At 49.2% G+C, this 16,562-nt stretch overlaps 1 protein-coding gene across 8 annotated transcripts in view; it reads right to left on the reverse strand.

Moving 5' to 3' along the window:
- Positions 1–6,337: 6,337 nt before the first annotated feature.
- The window catches only part of DOT1L (DOT1 like histone lysine methyltransferase), a 68,716-nt gene continuing 58,491 nt past the window's right edge, over positions 6,338–16,562 (reverse strand). For 3 of the 8 annotated variants that reach the window (XM_065699621.1, XM_065699624.1, XM_065699626.1), the window contains exons 23-28: positions 16,118–16,244; positions 14,193–14,806; positions 13,271–13,476; positions 12,449–12,513; positions 10,709–11,680; positions 6,338–9,586 (exon numbers count right to left, since the gene is read on the reverse strand). In XM_065699621.1, the coding sequence (XP_065555693.1) occupies positions 9,006–9,586; positions 10,709–11,680; positions 12,449–12,513; positions 13,271–13,476; positions 14,193–14,806; positions 16,118–16,244 (2,565 nt within the window). In that variant the 3' untranslated portion in view covers positions 6,338–9,005. Of the gene's footprint in view, positions 9,587–10,402; positions 11,681–12,448; positions 12,514–13,270; positions 13,477–14,192; positions 14,807–16,117; positions 16,245–16,562 lie in introns of all 8 variants that reach the window. The other 5 variants (XM_065699622.1, XR_010616810.1, XM_065699623.1 and 2 more) reach the window with 5 other exon arrangements.

The raw sequence follows: 16,562 nt of genomic DNA on the forward strand, positions 1-16,562 counted from the left end.
GCTGGGTCCTGCTGCTGCCTGTGCACAGCACCTAAAACCCACCTCAGGCCAGGAGCTGCACTGCCTGCAACGGGGCCTGCAGCTCATTTTAAGGCTCCTCCAGCCATTTCTCCTCCCCAGCATTGAACGCATCCATTTCCTTCCACTGATGAAATCCCTGGCTGAGACGGTCCCCAGGAGAAGCGCACCAGCTCCTTAAACCCCATCAGCTGGGCTGTCCCTGGCTTCCCTGGAGCTGAAGGCACGAAGGATGGGGGGGGGAATACAGGGGGGGACGGACACGGCTGCTGCCCCCAGATAAAGCCACATCCAGAGCCCCCATTTCCTTGCTGGATGGTGGCAGCGGCCCTGCTGAAGCAGTGAAACGCCACAACAAGACGGTGTATTAAAATACAGACACTTTAATATAAAGACCAAACTTCAAAGCATTGTTTCAATTACAAATCAAGGTAAAGACACAAGAAATTAAGTGGAGGGAGGGGAGAAAAGAACAAAACCAAACCCTAACTCTTACGTTGGGGAGAATTAGAAAGGCAGGGTGGAAATATATATATTATCCATACATATATACACAGCAGAAGAATTCATTCTAGTTCTATGGCAGAATGAACGGAATGACAGGACAAGTGAGCCGTAGGAAACAAAACTCCAACAACAACAGCAACCAAATAAAAAGATAAATTAGGGGAAGTCTGAATTTTAAATAATTCAATGTAATAGACTAAAATTATATAAACTAATTCCTATTCACTAGGAAACATCCCATTATCACTGCCCTAAGAAAACGGGGGGGGGGTAAAAAATCCACTGCAAAATGGATTTCATTAGTAGTTAAAAGTTTACGAATCAATTCCTGAGCAACAGCAACCTCCTCATCCCCTGCTTCCCCTACCCAGGGCCCACTCGGCAGGGGCAGGCTCTCCCTCCTGCCGCCTTGAACTACAACAGAGACCTGAACAGTTGGGGTTGCATCCGAGCCTGACCGCTGCCGAGCGGGGCAGGCCGCAAAAGGCTGGCTCAGCCCCTTCCGCCTCCTCAGCTCCACAACCAAAACCTCCCGAAGCGATGGGGCTGCACCAGCGCCGCGAGCGGCTGCGCCTCGAGCAAAGCAAGGGGTGCCAAGCACGAGAACTTGAGGGTTCGCATCCCGAAAGCCGCCGGTTTGAGATGCGATTTTGGTGTTAACCCCGAAAAGCTTCAGGAACGGGCTCACCCACAGCGAACGCACTGCAGAAACGTCTCCCTTTGTGTCTCAGGTTCAAGCCCCGAAGATCCCATCTTTTCTTGCAATACTCGGTCTAAACAGATACTTATCTATTTATAATGCATAAGGATAAATAAACCAGGGCACAAGACCACCTTTAAAAGTGGCAACCCATCGTTCAGAGGAAACGTGACATGCAAGCTACGGAGCGAAAAACCCAAGAGGAAAAACGCTCTGAACAGCCGTAAAAAGTGGAAAACTCCCCCAGGGAGCGCAGAGCTGAGCCTCCCAGCCCCTTCCTGCGATGGGTCCTCAGTGCCGCAAGGCCGGTTCACAGAAACCCTGGAACACTGACCCGTTTTTTCTCCCCAAACCGTGGCTTTCAAGCACGTTCTTGTTGGCTTGCAGTCCACTGCAACGACATCCACACCTTCCCCAAAGGAACCCTGACAAAGGAACCCGGAGCTCCCACCACTTCATCCTCTTTGTGCTTCTGGCTCAGGCAAAACAAGGAAAGCGGAACGTGGCAAGAGCTGGGTGCGTTGGGATAACTCCCTCCAAGAAATAAGCACACTCACAATGTCCAGGTTTCCAAACCCTGCATTAAGCGACTGCATTCAGCACAGGAAGGGGCTGTACCTAGGACTCGATCCACCAAAGCCTCCTCCCGTCACATCCCATCCCATCAGTCCTAAGGAGCATCCTCTGCCACGGGAAGGGGCAGTGACCCCGCTGGGGAAGCACCTTTGGTACCGTGCCTGGAGGTGATGAGCACCAGCTCCAGACCGGCCGAGGAAGGAAGGACCATGGGGGGGTCTGGGGCTGGAGGGGGGTCACCATCGGCAGCCCAAGGACTGAGCCTCCTCTTCCAGCAGCTCCTGGAGCAGGGGTGGGAGCCGCCGGCAGAGCGAGGGCTCAGGTCCCACAGGGCCTTGTGCCAGTGTCCCCACAGGTACCAGAGCACGGAGAGCCTCGGAGCACAGCCACCGCCTCCCACCAAACCCATCACCACGGCAGATGCCAGCTCCGCACCCGCGGATGCTCCCCCGGCCCCGCAGCCGCTTCTCTGCTGGGGCTCTTCCAAGTGGAAACCAGAGCAGGTCCAGGGAGCAGCAGCTGCTTTCCAAATCCAAAATCCCCACAGAATGAAACCACGCCGGGCCCCGGAGGTGACCCCGAGCTGCCCGGCCCCCGAACGCAGCGACCAGGGCAGATACAGAGCATCAGGGAGGAGTTTGGGTTGGAAGGGACCTGTAAAGGCCACCTCACGCAGCCCCTGCAAGAAGGAGGTTGAAGAAGTGGCACCAACCCTCTCAGAAGGAACCTCTTGAAGGCACCCACACACACCCGGCCCCGGGGCCAAGGGATACCGAAGCATTTTGAAATGTGATTCAGACGCAAAGGAAGAGCTCAGCAAGCCTGAAACCTCCGCTCGGCAGGTCTCAAACAGAGAAGTTACCGGCTCAAGTATAAGTTGGGCTAAACAAGGAAGAAAGCGACTCAACACCGAGATTAACTGGGCTGGGTGAGCATCAGGCTGAGGAGTGTCAAGCCCTGCGGATTTGAAAGCTCTCGACTCACAACAGCAGTGACCGGTGGCTCCCGTTACGTTCCAGTGATGCAACCTCCTCGCCCGGGTGCGTCAGCGAGCGTAGGTGCAAGCACAGGTTCAGTCCCTACGAGCTGACCTGCATCCCCGCATGCGCACCCCACCAGCCAGTCCTGGCCCAGGGGAAGTCAGCGTCAGCCCAACCCCAGCCAGCAGCAGGGCGAGCACAAACCGGGCACCAGAGAAAGCGGTTGTTGCCATTAGGAAGGAAGGAAATGAGATGGAAGCACAAGAAGGTATTTCTCTGCTTCTCTGGTCAAGCAGACACGAGTCCCTGCCATTGGAAGAAACCAGCTGGAGATGGTGCCAGGTACACCCAGGATGTGCTGCATTCCCTGATGTTGGCAATTCCCCCTTCCCTGATGTCCTCCAGCAACATCTTCCCACCTTCTCCCTCGTCTACATGAAAAGCAGAGCAATGGGACTGCTGGTGCCCCTCATCCCCGGGCCGATGGAGGCATCGCTGCTGAATGATGGATGCCCAGCAAAGAGCGCGTTGCGATCTGGTGCCTTAGGAGCCTCCCAGCCTGGCGGATCCCAGTGGACTGAGCCCAAGCCGGAGGCAGCAAATCCCCAGGCAGGAGCAGGGCTGGCTCCTGGCAGGCAGCAGCGGGCGCAGGCTTTGCTCAGCGCAAGGCTCAGGAAGTTCCTTCTTTCCTCTTGGCAACACGCGTGCTCCAAGATGTATTTGAGCTTCCTGACAAGTCCCTGGCAGCAGCGGCCCGGGGGAGAAGGAACTTGTGTGAGAGCCACGGAACGAGTGGACCGGGCAGGATGCGCTCACGCAGAAGGAATTCCTTTTGGGAACTGGCGACTTCTCACAAGTAGCTCCAGTGATTGGAAACAGGTTCCAGACCTCTGGCACAGCTTTCCTACAGGAGGGTCACGAGGGTCTTACTCTTGTAGCCATCTGGATCAGATCTTAACAGCTCAAAGCTATTCCTTCAGCCGCCCCACAGCAAGATAAACGCTCTGCCCTTTTGCAGACAGAGGGGAAACCGGTTGAACTTGGCCACGGTTACGGCAAAGCGAGAGATCAGGGAGTGCCAAAGACACCACCACAAATCCCTTGCAGCATCCCCAGGTAACACAACCCGAAGGCACCAGTCCCAGAACCTGCACTCGCCCGGTTCCCAACTCAGCACTGCTCCCCGCAAGCGTTGCCTCGTCGGGCACCTTCCTGGAAGCACATCCCAGTGGGGATTACTACAAGGGTTTAGACTGTAGCTGCCACACAACGCAACCACTCAGTGCCAGGTGTAGCCACGCCTGACAGCTCCATCTTGCTCCCCAGACACCGACTGCTGAATTGCTGTGAAGCTCAGAGCAAAGCTGAAGGGGAGCATGAAAGGTCCAAGGAACACGGAATCTTGGTCCCTTTTCAGAAAAGGATCTGAAAAGCAGCAATTAAAAGCTCGGGGGTCCTCGTCTTTCTCAGCAGGGATATAAATGATGGGGGGGGGGGGGACACAAAATTAAGGCCGCTGCCCCTCCAGCAATTGCTCAGGCACAGCCCAGCACGTTAAAGCCTTCAGAGACTGAGCACTCTGCCGCCTGCTGGGAAGGATGCTAAGGCAGCTCTGCAACTCCCAGTCACCCAAGGAGCTGGAAGGAGCTGGAGCTGCCCAACTCCCAGCTGCAAAACATCTGGGTTACATCGTCCTCCTGGATTCCAGGACATAAACTCTGTACGGCTTCTACTAGAAGCTACCGGATGCTTCTCAGCTCTCACCCTCTGAGCATCTTTGCCCTTTTCCAGGTTTCCACCTCGCTGTTAGTAACTCAGCAGGGCGCGTCGCTGTCAAGTCCTCTCCCACATGCAAAGCAGAAAACGATTCCAAACTGTCCCTAATTTCCAGGGCTATCAATCCCTTCCCTCTCCAGCGAGTAAGGCGGCGCACTCGGATCAACACTTTCCACGCACAAAGGCTGCCTATGGAAGACACACTTGGGAATCAACAGAATAACTGCACTTTGTCCTAGACCTCTACTAAGATTGCCAGGGATAAGGTACAGAGGAAAGGGCCTCACTGAAATCTATAGGAGCCTGCAGAGTTCAAGGACCACTCCGGAACACGCCAGCACAGCGCTCGCAGCCGTTCCTCATGGAGCCAGGCAGCAGGAGCAAGCACGCAAGCGAGCACGCAGGGCAGAGGTCTCGTGCTGACTTCAAACCCTGAGGCAGGAGTTAAGCAGCTATGAACACGTCCTTAGTGACCATGGGATGCTCTGGCCTTGGCAGAGCCCAAGGCCGAGGGGAATGCCCGACTGCTGGAGGTGGGAGACTCCACAGGGAGCACCGGATGGGATTCCAGGACATCACCAACCCGGATGGGATTCCAGGACATCACCAACCCGGATGGGATTCCAGGACAGCGAGCACCCCCATGCAGGGCAGGCAGGGCTGCCCCTCAGAGCACAGGCCTGGCAAGAAGATGTTCCTCGAAGCCTAAACATCATTTTGCTGTTGCAATTCCCCTTCTTTGACTGTAGTTCCCTTTAGTGGTACCTGGTCCAGTCTGAACCACAGCCCAGTGTGATCTCTACTGAATGGATCATCCTCCTCCTCCCTTTGTGCACTCGAATAAATAAGTTTTTACAAGTTTACTGTGCATTGTACAATCTAAAAATAAATGAAATAAAAGTATATGAAATTTATATTTTTCTCATCACATCTCTATAAAATACAGCTGCTGCTCGGAGCAGCCCTTTCTGTACACGGAACACCAAGAGTCACAATACAAGAACTGCACCAGTCGGATCGTGTGGCAGCACGTAGGCGAGATCAGGGCGTTTTTGTGAACTACCATTTAGACCTACCCAAAAGCAAGGAAATACAAAAGCAAAATGCACTTTGTCCATCAATGTACACGGCTGATCCATTTCTGACTCAAGTATCAAAACCCTATTAACAAAATACATTGTACTTGGAACAAAAACCAGCAAGCTGAGAAAATCTGCTACCTGCACCAGGACAGAAGCCCTATGTTCAGTCTTCCCAACGTTGTAGCAAGGGCCTGACCAATACCAGTGATCACACACCCTGTTCATATGCCAACGACATCCCAAAACAAGGTACCAGATTAGCTACCAAAATTCACAGTGACTTGAGTGCCACCAGCAACGGCAAATGGCCCAGTGAAGTAGTTTGAATGGGGCAGGACTTGGGATTTCTGCTTTCAAAGGTGCCCGTGCTGGTGGAGCTCACCTTGGCCACCCCAGGGACTCTTAGCTGCCACCCCAGAGGTGAGCCTGAGTTCTGGTTGGTAATGAACACAGTTAAACCCCCCCAGTTAACAGAGTTCCAATTAAAACACAGCTTTAGTTAGAAGCCTGCCTTTCTCTGTAGCTCCCACTGCTGCAGACCAGATGGCTTTTGGCATATGAACAGAGCAAGGTGAATAAATAAACTGCAGACCCTTCTGAGAACTGGGTTTGGCATTGCTCAACCCTCCAAATTCAGCACCAAGGATTCAAACTAGAGGCACAGTTCTGACGGATGAAATAGCACCGAGAGGAGGCTCTTTACATCTCTGCTGGTGTGCCAGTCCTTTATTAATCAGAAAATTTAATAAGAAGCTGTGTTTATGATTCTAGGTGGAATAAAATAAGTCAAAATTGTTTTCACTTTAAAAAAAAGATAAATACCTTTATCTAAACTATCAACAATACAAACTGGAGCTTTACGCATTTCTTTTGCCTTTTTTTGTCTTTTTTTTTTCTGGTTTTTTTTTTTTTACTCAGATTCACAGTAAATCTTTTCTCTGTCGTTTAGGTCTTTTTATGGTTTTATTTTGTCCAGTAGTAAGAGAGTAGAAACCCCTGCACAGGCCAGGTGAGCACCTTTCAGTGGAAGCCGAGTGAAGTTGGTCCACGTTGTCCTTGCATAGGTCACATTGGGTTGAGGTAGAAATCCTAGTTACCTGCACAACAGGAGGAGAGGAAGAGACTCATCTAAATAAAAGACAAAACTCTACCATGTGTTAGATGTGTCAATCATTTCTACAGTGCTCCAAGGCCTTGCCAGCCAGCAAAGGAGGAGCAACTCTTGTCCCAACTGCAGTTAGACAGAAAGGATGCCTCCAGGAGCAACCAGCGGCCCCACAGCAGACTTTAAGCTCTCATAGGATGGTTTGGGTTGGAAGGGACTTTTAAGGCTCATCCAGTTCCAACCCCCTGCCACGGGCAGGGACACCTTCCACTAGAGCAGCTTGCTCCAAGCCCCTGTGTCCAACCTGGCCTTGAACAGTGTGAGCACATTGAACTCTGTCCTCCCATGAAGGACCTCGAGGTGGGGAAAATAAGTGTCCCCCCTCTGCACTTCACCTTTTCCTAGCATACACTAATCTGCTTGGCATTTTGTATTACCCTGGGAGAGCAGCAAAGCAGTTTAGTCCCCGATCCCAGAGTTCAGCCTTGGTTCACCAAGGACTCTGAGCACAGTAATCACACCAAAGTCAATGAACTGCTCAAGTATTTGACCTATGTTCAAGAGTCGCACAGAGCAGGACCACAGCTACGGTCCATCTCTCACACACCATCTCCCGGTAGCAGTATTTCTGTTGCTTTGCTCCACAGGCCAGCTTTGTCATCCAGCTACTTTGCTCCATACATCACTTTTGTGCCTTGCTTATTTTGCTCAGAACCATTTTGTGACAGGGCCCACCGCACAGATGCCAGAATCCAGCCCAGTATAACCTCAGTTCCAGGTAAGACAACTGCTTCAGCACAAGGCTTTCAGGCTGTTCTCACCCGAGTCTCACAGATACAAACCCCTCCTTGCCCCTTCTCCCCCATCTCTTTGCTATTCAGGGTCTCTCAAGCCCCTTCCACATCACACTGTTGCTCTCTGCTGGCACGCAGGGACCACGTCACTCAAAACTCGGCCTCACTTCCTTGTACGGAAGGGGGAATTAATACTTACATGCCTCACAAAAGCCTAATGAGGATTTGTTTGTGTCTGTGGAGCAATTTGATGATGAAGACACTATAGACAAGGCACAGTCAAAAGAATCTCTCAGGTATATATTGTAATTGAGTCATATGCTTTATAAGTGGCAAAGAGTATTCAACCATAAATTGTACGTAGCTTTGGTATCAGAGAACAGCAACAACATATAAAGACCTACAAGAAAAGCACGGAGCAAGCTCTGGGGCCTAACAGACCGATTTCACTTTGCAAGCACAAGCTGTTACATCAGGATGCCACAGAGTATTTCCATTAACAGTACCCAACTCTGTAGTGGTGCACTTTATTCTGGAGTTGCTCTAAAGACATTTAAATACCTGCTTCAGTAAAAATGCACACAGTCTCCAGAACCCCTCATCTCTTCTGCGGCCCCAGCCTTTATGAAGCACGGAGCACAGTTTACCCTGAACATTCCCTGTGTTCTCATTCACAGTGTACTCAGTAAGCCAGTGATTGCCAAGTGGGGATAAATAGAGCATCTGGTGAGTTGGTGACTCTCAGCCCTTGCAGGCAAGTCCAATGAAGCGGTAGCACACAGATAAATCACAACCCTTTGCTACTTGCGGTTGTGTTCGCCACTGATGCAGGGGGCACGTTAAGTGCGATGCAAGACCAGTGCATTTGCTCTGCAAGACAAAGCTGCAGCTCATAAACCAGAGATTTTTAACTCTGTGATTATTTAGAGCAGTTGTTACTGAGTGGCAGTAAAACCAAGACCACCACATTGCCACAGAGAGTCACAAAGCAGCGCCACCAGGCAGCCTAACGCTATGCGGACGTGGACTTGGGGAGATGCAACAGTCTGTGTCGGAAGGCAAGAAGAAGGGAAGGGGGGAACAGGCACCAACCACTTCCAGTAATTGTATAAAACCATACGTAAAAATAGACATTTCCTCTTGATTCCTGATCTTCAAAATAAACATTTTCATGAAGTGATCTCAACCTGAACATAATCCTCATGTCAGACAAGACAGACCAGAGATACTACTGTGAGCACTCCTTGTCGAGAAATCCTGACTCCCAGAACAGAGAGCATTAAGGCTCTCCATCCTCTGCCATCAGACCATTTGCTTCCCACATTTGAGAGGTTTCTCTTTCCCAGAGCCCATCCCCAACCTCTCTCTGAAAAGCAAGAAGCATCATTCAGCATCTTGTACAAAACTCCTCTTTTGTTTGATCTAGCCTTACCTTACAAAATAAGAACTGTTAGCTAAGCAAGCTCTTTATCGTGGCTTAACCCCAGAAAGGTGCGAAGCATAAGGAGGCTGCATGCCAAGTGTGACCCACAGAGCGGCCGTGCCAGCAGCGTTGGACTGCGTGATCATGGGCGCGGACTGTGCCAGCGCCAAACGGGGCAGAGGCGGGTGATGGACTGTAAAGGAGGGGCGGGAGGTTTTGTGCTGGAGAGAAGCTAGCTTAATAGACAAAGAAGCGTTAGCAGGTTGGACAGAAGCAGCAGAAGAGGGTGGCAAAAAGGCTTCACCAGGTGGGATGGATGGCAGGTTCTGCAGAAGCGCAGGCTCGGAGTTAGAAGCGAGCAATGGAGGAGGTGGGGGCAATGAAACGTTAGGAGGGGGATGGAAAACAGATTGCACTGGCGCTCTGTTGAGGTGCTGAGCAGATCTAGTCTCACTAGATGTTACTAAATTAGAGGAAGGGGGTGGGAAGGATGAGGATGAGGTGCTGGCAACAGCCTGCAGAGGGTTTAAGCTTAGCACTGTGCTGCTAGAGACAGCACTGCTGCTGAAACTGGCTCCAAACTGATGAGGAGAGGAGGCAGAAGGCACCGCATGGTTAAAAATACCTGCAAACAGGAGAGAAAAACTCAGCTTCAACAGATGGGCTTTGTACAGTCTCAAGTGACAAGAGAAACACAACCAAAAAGAAAAATCAAAAGAAAAAAAGCAAAATCAAAATAGTTACAGCCCCATACAAAAATATGCAGCATGAGAAGGTAGCAAGCAATGAGAGATAATGGTGCAGGCCAGGAGGTACAAAAGATTTCACTTACCTTTCCTACTGCCAACCTCTAAATGCCACGAGGAAAAATGGTCAGACCCAAGAACTGTCAGTTCTATACCACACAGGCAGACTTTTGATGAGATTACGTGGTCTTTAGAGTTGTTTATCTGGAGACTCAAATTGCTGCTCTTCCCTCCCCACCCTCCTGCTTTCCCGCTTACAGGAAAGCAGAGGGGAGATTGTATTTCCAGCAAATCTACGTGCTGAGAGATGTGAGAGTTAGGATTTCCCGACATGGTGCCTGAATGATTATGGACAGGTAAGAAAAACTGCCTTGGACACTTAGTAACGGCAGGTTCAGACTATCTTCTAGTCCTGCCAGCTTGTCTCCGGTTTGGGCCACAGAAGCCAAGCCTGTGCAGAATCCCAGAAGTGCAAGGTGCATATGGCATTGCCCTTCCTGGCAAAGAAATGCTCTTCATGTCCATTCAAGAGCCAGAATGCTATGCAATTCCCAACACCATCTCCTCTGAAGAGGCACTGATGTTTTGCTCTTCCTGGATCATGCTAATTCCATTCAAGGCCTAATCTCAACCTTTACTCAAGTTGTCAAGTTAGAGATCCCCAACTTGGTACCAGGACAAGTTAAATCTTTTACCTGCAGGCGGACCCAAGCTGGTTCCAACACAGCAACATCTGAACAAGCATACATTATGAAATCACAAAGTCTGGGTGTATTGTTTCATTAAAGGTGATACAACAAGCCCATCTAGTAGACAAAGCTCATGAGATTTCACTGTGGGGAACTGAACTCATCCTAGCATTTCCGAAAGATAGAGGAGACTGGTTATGTGGGACAGATCTGCTTCACATCCTGCAGAAATGAAAGGGTTTCACCCCTGGAGAGGCAGTGTCAGACTTTCCTTTAGGCCCTGTCTTATACCAGAGAAAGAGTTCTGCCTACCTCCAACTGTTCCACCTGTAACCCCAGGAGAGAAGTTCCCCATAGTGTGAGAATTAGTCAGTCTGGTTGCAGCTGATGACACGTGGACCAGACTGGCAGCAGCTGGCATTGAATTAAATAAGGACTGCAATACTGAGGAATTTGTCACCGAGTTGAGGTTTGCTTGCAAGGCCATGGGGCCGAGGGGGAACTGTGATCCAGTGGTCAAAGTGTTTAGGAAAGGATGGTGCGTCTGAACAGAAGATGCTGGGTTGCCTGCTGAAGAAACAGCAGTAGAAAGGCTTTTACCATTCAGAAGGCCACCAGAAGAAACAGCAGCAGAAATGAAAAGGTTGTGGCCGTTTTTGAACTCCACATCTCGGTCCCGTCCTTTGCCAACCTTTCCGTTATGCTGCAAAGAGTTTTTGTCTGCAGAACCCCCAGTGCGGATGCTGATCTCGCTGATGTCTTTGCCTTTGACCCCTGCCCGATTTAAGTCTTCTCCTTTCGTGCTGCTGAGGCCTTCGAGTTGCCTCTTGTTCAAGAAAGGATTCGTTTCCGATACCCCCACATCTTTGCTTCGCTGTGACTGGAAACCCAGGGTGCAGTTGGAAGTCGTCACATCTGAAGCTTTATGTGGAAGAGAAGCACCATCGATAAAGCTGTGTAAACCCATGTCACTTGACAGTCCACCATTGTATGGAAAGCCATTAGTGGCGTTTGTACTGGGGCTGAGCCCATCCGCCCCGGAGGAGGGCATGGCAATGCTTTTCCTGGGGTGTGCTGTGATCTTGGCGTCCATGGCAAAGCTATCCTCAGTGGAAGGCCTGAAGGCAAACAGCGAATTCTGGCTCAGAGATGAAACCGACTGCAAGGGACTATCTGTAGTTTTGGTCAGGTTGATGTCGGATATTGGTGAAAAAGTAGATTTCCATTTACTGCTATTCATGTTCTCGCTGCTTTGTGCTTGTTTCCTCCCACCTAAGCTGCCACCTAGTTTGGGAGAAGAGTTGCAAGTGTCAAAAACCATCATGCACTGAATCTGCTCATTAAGAACAGAGGTTTAATTTTTCAAACACACATTCTATCAGTCTGTAATTCTGTTTGGGATCCAAAGGCAGAAGAAATATTTGTGAAGTCATCTTAAGTTCTTAAAATTTACTTTAATGCTCTGAAGAAGTTTGAGAATCACAGACCTTAAAGCTCACCCAGCTCCAAGCCCTGCCACGGGCAGGGACCCCTTCCACTGGAGCAGCTTGCTCCAAGCCCCTGTGTCCAACCTGGCCTTGAGCACTGCCAGGGATGGGGCAGCCACAGCTTCTCTGGGCACCCTGTGCCAGCGCCTCAGCACCCTCACAGGGAAGAGCTTCTGCCTCAGAGCTCAGCTCAGTCTCCCCTCTGGCAGGCTAAAGCCATTAAAATCTTTGATTTGCCTCAGCCAAGGGAAATCGTGTCCCAAATCTGTACCCGTGCCTCCTCACTAAACTTGATGCCACATGGGATGCTGACCTACTTCTTCCTTCATCTTTGTATTACAGATCCCTCCCCAAACCCTCAGTCAGTGAAAAACCCCGGTCAGAGCTTTGGGGACTTGCGATTACAGAAAGAACTAATCCCAAACCTGTGAATTTGCCCCTGGCAGAACTGCACTCTGCTCAGCAGCACAGAGCACACAAACTCCTGCTACTGACAACTTCAGTCAGAGGCAGACACCCATGCCCAAGCCCATCCATTACAACAACTAACACTCCTCACACCTACCATTTTCAACAGTCTTCTGTGGAGATTTACTTTCCAATGAGATTGTTGCAATTTTCCTCTCAATTCTAGTGGGAAAAGAAAAAGATTACAGCACTCACTGCAGACCTACTGTTGCACATCCACTCCCATAACGTGTTTTCCTCATGTTCATGACTTAACAGTTGATTAGAGTACAAAAAGCCAAGTCATCTAGATAGCTCTATGCTAGTAAAGGAGCTTAAAAGCATTAAAAAAATCCATCACAAACTTTAAGTAGAAGCTATTACAGAATTACTGCTCTTTGCCAAGATCAGGGCACGTTCAGAGCACTTCATTGTTGCTTTTCTTTCACAACAAAAGCAGGCTGTTGCTCCTGTTTCTACAAAAGCGGTTACTTTTCCAGTACCTTAAGCAAGGAAAAAATTGCACCCCACAGGCAGGCAAAGGGTGATGAATAGTCAATTTGCACAGCAATGTATCAACCAGCACTTTGGGGCAGGAATCAAGCTGAAACTGGGAGTAAGCAGGAGACAGACCCATAGTTAAAGATTACACACGCAGCCCCAGTACTGCCACAAAGCAGTGTAGTAAAAATGCATTTCTACACTCATTTTTTCCAAGGCCAGGCTGCCGGCCTTGCAAACACAGCAACAGCTCCCACACTCAAGCCCTACTTCCTAAATACCCTCCCTATTCACAGTTTCAGCCACATAAGAGGCTTGGCATAATGGAATCAGCCTCCAAGCAATGGGAACAAAGACGGCTTAGCACACCTCTCCTTTTAGAGCACCATTATCACCTCCCAGAGAAATCTCCTCCTGAAACCTATCCCTGGGTATTCACCTGCTGCTGTTGTGCTCATCTTCAGATCCCTGCTCTTCATCTGATGTTAGAGGGGAGTAATGAACGCCATTGGTCTGAAGCAGGGGCTTTTCCTTTTTCAGTACCGGGGGCTGGTCATTGTCCTGGTAAGGAACAGGAGAGTTCTTCAGGGAGTTTTCAGGAGAGGAAATGGCTGTTATTTCTAAAGGCTGGTTAATGTTATTGACCTGGGCAAGAAGGAAAGAAAGCAGTTACAGATGAGAGTATCCCCTTAAAAACAAAGCATCTTACTAAGGGTATTAAAACCAGGCTTAACTTGCTCAGCTTTAGGATACGGCAACAGCTGCTTGTTTAGCACTGCTGCTGTTCACCATCCTGCACTAAAACCTGGGACGAAAGCTTAAATATAGCAAAAAAAAAAAAAACCCAACTAATTTTCATTCTTTGCTTTTTGTGTTTTAACACAGAAATGAAAACACGGGGTAACCACATTTCTTCTCAAACTACCACTGCAGGACCAGATGAACACAACTTGTATAGCTGGCTTAATTATGCAAGAATGCCATATGCTTCTGGCACTCGTAAGCTATTTAGTCACTCTTAGTTTAAACTATTTTCAAAATATTTAACCTAGAGACTAAAAAAACCAACTTCACTGCAGAAACGAGGTCTGTGTCCTAAGGGAAGATTATTACTTTTAATTTTCAACGCTCTCTCAGCAAAGAACTCCTTGAAGACGTCCTCCCTCTACAGAAATAGCTCCCCAACTTTTCAGCAATTCCCTGGCCTCTCAGAAGGGCCATTTTCACACAGGCTCTTCACACCAGGTCTTGCTACTATAACAGCCTGGGAGTACACCAAAGAATAGCTGAAGCTTATTGCCAATTCCAAGAGCCTTCCCAAGCCCTTCTCTCTTGCTAGAGCTCTTCCTTTCTGCCCTTACCATGGAGTTGATATTGAGCGGTGAACCTGACGGTTGCGTAAAGAGTCCAGACACAGTAGGTAAGGATTTGCGTTTAGGGGAGACCCCGGAGTTCCCGCTGAGATTCCCAGTGGAGGATCTCTTCCGCCGGCCTCGCTTCTTCCCATCCTGCGCGTGTGCTTGGCCACAGTCCAGCCGAGCGCTCGTGGGCAGAGGACTGTGCTTGTTGGAAGGGGATTGTTTTACATGTCCTGTATTAGGAGAGATTGTAAAGATGATTCTTCTCTTGGCCTCGTTCTCAGGATCTGAAAACGCTGCATCAGACTGAAGATCCCCCTTTGTTCCTTCGGCAAACATCTTCTGAGCATCTGCATATTGCAATACCCCTACCAGGCTCTGGGATGTGCCATTTAACCTGGGGCTTGTTGAGTGCTGGTGAGCAGGGGAGTTTTGCCCAGAGTTCCTTGACTGCATCATTAGCAAAGGATGTTGTGGAGTGGAACTCCGAGACCCTACTGAGTTAAACAGACTCCCAGAGTCGTCCAGAGCTGCCTGATCAACACTATGGTTAAGATGGGCTGGGCTGTTTGTAAGATTTCCATTGACTGCCACGGAGCCAGAAGAGTAAGAAAAACCTGTTGGAAGGGAAAGTATACATCATTGCTTCTGCTGAGCGACAGTTCACAGTGCTAGATTTCTGGGATGACTGGGAGTGGTTTCAGCTCTACCTCCAGGAGATCAGCAGACACAGGAAACTCAAAGCTGCTTTTTACACAGCGCAGTTGAGAACGTGGCTCTGTGGGCTGGTGGCTTCAGTTAGGGGTTAATGATTTGCTCTACTCTTTTGCCAGTTCAGGAAAATTCATGTGATATGTAAAGATATCCTATGCTCTACCTCTTTTTTAAAAGGGAATTCAAGCGTAAGCTGAACTATCACACCTCTTGAAATCAGGGCTTCTATCAACTCCTTCCTATCATCAAGGAAATAGATGGCCAAATTCAGTCTGTTCCCTTCCCCAAAAAAGAAGGGACCTGGTCATCCATACAGCTCACTTCCTTCTCTAGGTTAAACAAAAGGCTGTGGCTCAGGAAGTGACAAGGGATCTTCAGAGACACTGTGGCAGAGGAATGCCACGAGAGGAAGGTTGGAAAGGGAATGAAGTATTGTCGTGGTGTATCATAAGTGGGTTCAATGCTCTACTAACGCCTGTCTCTGGGCTGTCTAAATGGAAGGGGGAGAAGGAAACATGGTGTTGGTTTATAACAAACGAGTTTTTAAATACTTCATTGGTTGTACAGAAAACTGCAGCCAAGCCCTCCTTTGCAGAACAGATGCTAGAAACAACACAAGCCCCTTGAGGTGGTAAACATCAGGAACACATGCACTTTCTGGTGAGGGATCAGCTGTACAATAACTTTCGGATGCTAGAGCCTACTTTTCCTGGTCCATAACATTGCCATATCCTGAATAACTAAAGGCCACAATTTCATCAGAGAGCAAGTTCAGAAGCAGTGTCTGCACTCAAGGTATCTCTATCCTCTCCCATTCAACCTTTCTTCCTACCCAGATACTTGTGCCTTTACAACTGCTCACGAGGCACCAGCGTGACCTGCATCACAAAATTAGATATTAAAACCTCCATAAAATAAAACTTCTAAAGCCCGATCATCAGCTCATAGCAGAGCTACATAACACTTCACTGGTTTGCCACATCCTAAAGGTAGGAATCTCTTAATCCACATAGAAGAATTTGCAAAAAGCTGTTAATGTACGCTGCAAGAAGCTGCAGCTCGGTTAAAGGCACGTCAGACCAATCCTTTATGCCAGAATGCATCTAAGTCTGGTTGCAAAACCCACATTTCTCTAGCAAGGAGTGACCTGACAAGAAATGCTCAGGGGTGCTGTCCCCACAGACAGGACACCTGCATGTAGGTAAGGCTGTTACCTGAGGTAGCCAAAGCCAGTGGCTTGTTTCCAGCAGCATTGCTTACGCCATTATGAGAACTAGCACCAATCTGCTTTTCAAGTGTCGATGAGTCTCTACTCTGGTGAACTGGGCTAGGTGTGCTTCTCTGGGGAGAGAAACAGGCGTTTTAGTACAGGCAGTATAACCAGAAGTCAACAGTTTAAACCAAATTCACATGCAATAGTAGATTGACCAAGTGCTTCTACTTCCTAAATGTCCCAGATTTTGCTTAATTTTGACAAAAGCATCAGTCAGCATATTACAGGACAAAAATAAACACTGGGATTAATTACACTGCAACAGTATCTAGCACACAGCAGATACCATGCAGACAGAGGGAGCGCAAGCTCATCATCCCAGGAAGTTTAGCCTCAGGACAGCACTGCAATCAGAGTTCACTGCTTCACAGGCAGCCAAAGAGGAA

The sequence above is a fragment of the Lathamus discolor genome, chromosome 21 (genome assembly GCF_037157495.1).
Source record: "Lathamus discolor isolate bLatDis1 chromosome 21, bLatDis1.hap1, whole genome shotgun sequence".
NCBI classification, from domain to species: domain Eukaryota; kingdom Metazoa; phylum Chordata; class Aves; order Psittaciformes; family Psittacidae; genus Lathamus; species Lathamus discolor.